General features: G+C 46.2%; 1 protein-coding gene across 1 annotated transcript; it reads right to left on the minus strand.

Annotated features, from left to right (window-relative positions):
• Positions 1–245: 245 nt before the first annotated feature.
• LOC111949781 (P2Y purinoceptor 3-like) lies at positions 246–1,253 on the minus strand. The gene has a single exon (XM_023967129.1). It carries the CDS (start codon positions 1,251–1,253, stop codon positions 246–248), a length of 1,008 nt encoding a protein of 335 aa, XP_023822897.1.
• Positions 1,254–6,000: the final 4,747 nt, after the last annotated feature.

Here is a 6,000-nt window from a genome sequence, read left to right on the forward strand (position 1 = left end):
TCCAGAATAGGGTACAAGGGCCCTTAAGAACACATCAGAGAATCAGTCTTTTAAACTCTTGTCACTTTGACTGAGTGGCAGAGTATAGTCCAGTAGAGGCTAAGATGGACCCATCTCTATGTAGCAGGGCTGCCTGAACAAATGGGTAATTCTGTGCCAAAAGACATAGAACAAAATGGGCCATTCACCTACTAAAATCACATAAAAATTCTGACTTGCAGAGAAAAAAAAAAAAAGAGAATCAGTCACTGATTTCTGGCAGTACTAGACACGGTGAGTACTATATCTGGCTGTACTGTGCACACCGCGGGATGGACCATCTTACTCCTAAATAACTGGGCCCAGAGCTTCTTCCGTTGCCTGTCCGAACCCAGGAAGTACAGCAGTGGGTTTGCGCAGCTGTTGAAGCTGACCAGGGGTTTCCATATCTTATAGCCGATCATCACCAAGTTGATGACTCTACAGTCACTGGATACATAGACGCGTATGAACAGGTACACTATCCGYGCAATGTGATAAGGCACAAAACACAGCACGAACATCAAGCACACCGCCAGAATGGTGCGTATGGACTTGTTGAGATTCTCTGTCCCTACCTGTGAGTTGTCCCTTCCAGCCCGGTAGAGCACTCTCATCATTGAGCAGTAACAGATTATAATAATCATAAAAGGTACCAGAAATCCAACCACATCCAGAAACATGTCGTAAGGAAAGTAAGTATACAACTGGCCAGGGTTGGTCATTTCATAGCACACCGTCATGTTGTTGATGAACCCGGTGTGGGCAAACACAAGGGTTGGTGATATCTCCAGCATCACCAGGACCCAAACCGAGCCAGACGTCAAAACAGCCAGGTTTTTGGTCCTGAACCGGAGTGCAGTAATCGGGTAGCACACACCGAGGAAACGGTGCACGCTGATGCACATGAGGAACATCATGCTGCAGTGGAGGTTCGTACAGAAGAAGAATCTGACGACTTTGCAGATTATGTCACCGAAGGGCCATACGTCATCCATGGCATAGCTGACAATGAGCAGCGGCAAGGACAGCACATACAGCAGGTCAGCCACGGCCAGGTTGGTCAGGTAGATGACAGAGCAGCTCCAGGTCCGGGTACGGAAGCACACCACCCACAGCAGTGCTCCATTCAGGGTCAGACCCAGAACAAACACCAGGCTGTAGGTCAGAGGGAGAAGGATCCTTTTATACGAGTCCGAGATCGGACACAAGGTGAAGTTATTGTTCCCATTCATATTGTCACAGCCACATAGGTCACCTGGATGTCTTTGGAAGTTAACTCATCTCTCGTCTCCTCCCTCAGGTCTCCATTGGAGAGCCTCTTTCACCTGGGCGCATCTTCCGTGTGTCTAAAGATGCGTTTTTGAAAAGCTTTACAATTGTTTGTTTGAGTTTACCCAAGCTTGCCTTCAGTGATATCCAGCATGAGCTCTCATGCCACACTGCGTAAAGACTGATACATCCAGAGATGTACCCGGCTTTAAAATGACTGAATGCTTGTATCACTGTTTGTTAAAGCCTTGTGTCTCTTTACCCAAGCTTTAGCCTGTGTGCCATTACTAAGGCATCAACGTCTCCTCGACTAATGGGCAAATAAAGGACGCGCTCCATGAATCGATTATTACCAGGGCTACATAAACCTTGCACAGCAGAGTCCGTGGGTTACCAGAGGGTATATGTGTAGATCTCTACTATTTTCTTGTACTTCCAGTGACAGTGTAGATGTAGCTTTGTAGACAAATGTCACACATACACACACACACTTTTTTCTATTAACCCCATCAGTTCCGAGACCCCAACAAAAATGGGTTTTTCATTTTATCTGACTCTTCTTTATCTTCCTTTATAYCCAGCCCTTATAATTAGCCTCGCTTATTTTCAGGACAACCAGAGCAAGTAGAACACAAAAACAACTTGAGATTAAAAGTTGCATTCATGATTTTTTGGGACAAATGTCAATAAAAAATACAACGTCCACCAAAGTAAAAACGTGATCAACATGAATTCACAGTGCCTTCAGAAAGTATTCAGTCCCCTTGACTTTTTACACATTTTGTTACGTTTCAGCCTGAATTMAAAATTCCATTCAGAYGTGTCACTGGCCTGCACACAACACCTCATAATGTCAGTGGAATTATGTTTTTGGAAATATTTACAAATCAATTAGAAATAAAGAGCTGAAATGTCTTGAGTCAMTAGGTCACATAATAAGTTGCATGGACTCAATCTGTGTGCAATTATAACGTCTTATGAAGGAAGCCTGTACAGAATAAAAATATTCCAAAACATGCATCCTGTTTGCAATAAAGCACTAAAATAAAACTGCAAAATATGTCGCAAAGAAATTCATTTAATGTCCCGAATACAAAGTGTTATGTTCGGGGCAAATCCAACACAATACATCACTTAGTACCACTCTTTATATTTTCAAACATGGTAGTGGCTGCATCATGTTATGGGTATGCTTGTCAATGGCAAAGACTAGGGAGTTTTTTAGGATAAAAAGAAACGGAATATGCACAGGCAAAATCCTAGAGGAAAACCTGGTTCAGTCTTCATTCCAACAGACACTGGGAGACAAATTCACCTTTCAGCAGGACAATAACCTAAAACACAAGACCAATTATACAAYGGGTGGGTCTAATCCTGGATGCTGATTGGCTAAAACCGCATTCCAGCCGGTGTCTATTCCACAAGTTACCACCGGCTAAAACTATGATGTTGAAATGCCTATATACTCTGTGCCATCTCACTGGGCAATACACTGTCTCATCAGCCCAGCCAGGCAATATATAAACTTGATCTCCACTATAAAGAGCCTCTAGACATTATCTCTCTTTTCTTTTAGACTAGCATTATATTTTTTGTCTCTGACATTTACAACATTGTTTCAATATTGAAATTCGATCTGCAGCTCTCCCATAGTAATGAATGTGTCGGGACGAGACAGACCGACAGACAGCTTTTCTCAGCCAGTCGAAATCATGAATCGGCTGGCATAATTTTTATGGATATATACAAAGAAATATCAATAGAAAACAGGTAAAAACAAAATGCAGCTAGTTTGCGGTCTTTCCAGCATCAGTTTGAAGTTTTCACGGTTGTCGTAAGAACGGGACCAAGGCGCAGCGGATATTGAGTTCCACATATTTATTCCAAAAGTGAAACATAAGCCAAAACAAATCAAATATACGAACAACAGAACGTGTGTCAGGATTCCAAAAGTGGTGAGTGAAGGAGTCAGGCGCAGAGAGCAGGGTAGTTCAGAAAGGACATGGATTTAATATTCCAAAATATCAGAGAGACGGTCACRCCACACACACAAGGGCGCGTAAAGTCCCAGTCCAAACAAACAGGACTAAAACGAATAGGAACAGACACCACAAGAATGAACGAAACACCACAAACAGAAAAACAAGCCCGCACAAAAGTCGGCGGGCCAACTGGGTTTAAATAGCCCACAATCAAACCTAAACACAAAACAGGTGCAACAAATCAGACAAAACTAAMTGAAACAGAAAAGGGGATCGGTGGCAGCTAGCAGGCCGGCGACGACGACCGCCGAGCGCCGCCCGAACGGGAAGAGGCACTATCTTCGGCGGGATTCGTGACAACGTGACTACGTGGTGCACATGCACAAACACAAAATAATATCCCACAAACACAGGTGGGAAAAATATCWACTTAAATATGATCCCCCAATTAGAGACAGTGATTACCAGCTGCCTCTAATTGGGAATCATACAAAACACCAACATATAAAACATAAACTAGAACACAACATAGAAATATTAAACTAGAATACCCCCTAGTCACGCCCTGACCTCCTACACCATAGAGAAACAAGGGCTCTCTATAGTCAGGCCGCAAAACCTGAAACCAAATGGGAGGGTTAGGGGGGGTGACTAGCGTCGGTGGCGGCTCCGGTGCGGGTCGTAGCCCCTCCCAGACCCCGGATCCGACAATGGCGCCGGGCTGAACGCCGTGCCTGGACTGGGCACCGGCGCAGAGGAAGGTTCCGGCCCTGGAGCTGGGCTGGCCGCCATGCCTGGACTGGGCACCGGCGCAGAGGAAGGCTTCGGCCATGGAGCTGGACTGGGCACCGGCGCAGAGGAAGGCTACTGCCCTGTAGCTGGACTGGACACTGTGCCTGGATTAGGCACCGGCACAGAGGAAGGCTCCTGCCCTGGAGCGGAGCTGGACATCGTGCCTGGAAGCTCCGGACCGTGGACCGTCGCCAGAGGCTCCGGACCGTGGACCGTCGCCGGAAGCTACGGACCGGGGACCGTCGCCGGAAGCTCCGGACYGGGGACCGTCGCCGGAAGCTCCGGACTGTGAATGCGCACTGGARACCGAGTGCGTGGARCCGGTACAGGTGGCACCGGACTGGTGACATGCACTTCAGGGTGAGTGCGGGGAGCAGGCACAGGACGCACTGGACTGGGGAGGCGCACCGGAGGCCTGGTTCGTGGAGCCGGGACATGTGGTACTGGACTGGTGACACGCACTTCAGGGCGAGTGCGGAAAGCTGACACAGGACGTACCGGACTGGGAAGGCGCACTGGAGGCCAGATGCGTGAAACCGGTGCAGTTGGCACCGGACTGGTGTCATGCTCTTCAGCACGCATGTACGGCAGCATTCTCATCACTACCACCTCTCTCCGGAATCTTTCATCAAATTCCTCCTCTGACTCACAAACAGGCTCTGGCACTCTCCGCTGCTCGACCGCCAGCTACATGTGCCCYCCCCCCCAAAAKAAATCTTGGGTTTTCTGTGGCCGTGGTCCCCGGTGTCGTTGTTGTCCTTCCATGCTCCTTGGCAACTCCCGCCAAGGAAGGGTCTCGTGTCCTCTCATATCCTCCCAAGTCCAAAACTTCCTTACCTCATTTTCACGCTGCTTGGTCCTTTGTTGGTGGGATATTCTGTCACGGTTGTCGTAAGAACGGGACCAAGGCGCAGCGGATATTGAGTTCCACATATTTATTACAAAAGTGAAACATAAGCCAAAACAATAAATGAAATAAACGAACTACGGAACGTGACTACGTGGTGCACATGCACAAACACAAAATAATATCCCACAAACACAGGTGGGAAAAATATCTAATTAAATATGATCCCCAATTAGAGACAACGACTACCATCTGCCTCTAATTGGGAATCATACAAAACACCAACATAGAAAACATAAACTAGAACACAACATAGAAATTATAAACTAGAATATACCCTAGTCACGCCCTGACCTCCAACACCATAGAGAAACAAGGATGTGACAGAAGTGATCGTGTTACTGTAGCTGTGTTGTTGGCTAGCTCCTCTGAATAACAGTGTCCTGATGAGAGAGCAGGTTTTCTATGCCAGGCAAAATTGTGCTTCATTAGCTCATTGTTATGGATGTATCCAAATAAATGTCACTAGTAAACAGCTTAAACAAATGCAAATGCAGCTACTTTGCTGTTATTCTGGCTGCACTGTTTGACTTGACTAAGTTAGCCGTAGTTGGCTAGCTAGCAAGGGATAAGAACGTTGCAAGCCAGTATGGCAATGGAACATTTAGAACGAACGACTGGGTCGTGTCCATAGATACAGAACAAAAAGACTTAACGACTGGGTCACATCTCTGGCAACCGAACCGATAGAACGACTGACCAGGCGGCTTGGGTAGCAACCTAAGATTTGTGTCAGGACTATAGCTCGTGGAAGGATGAAATAGTATGAAAAATTGTATAAAAATAATGTTTTTAATKAAAATATGTCAATCCTTATTTGAATATGTTGCTAACCCGTTGTATTAATTCGCTCGAAGCCAGTGTTTGGAGGATTTTTGGCACGGTTCGCCAGTCCTCAAATTCATCTCGAGCCTAACAACACCCGCGCCAATATATCCTCCAAACACTTCTCGGGCATTATCACTTAAATATACACTGGAGTTACTTACCAAGACGACATTGAATGTTCCTGAGTGACCTAGTTACAGT

The sequence above is a fragment of the Salvelinus sp. IW2-2015 genome, linkage group LG22, assembly GCF_002910315.2.
Source record: "Salvelinus sp. IW2-2015 linkage group LG22, ASM291031v2, whole genome shotgun sequence".
NCBI lineage: Eukaryota > Metazoa > Chordata > Actinopteri > Salmoniformes > Salmonidae > Salvelinus > Salvelinus sp. IW2-2015.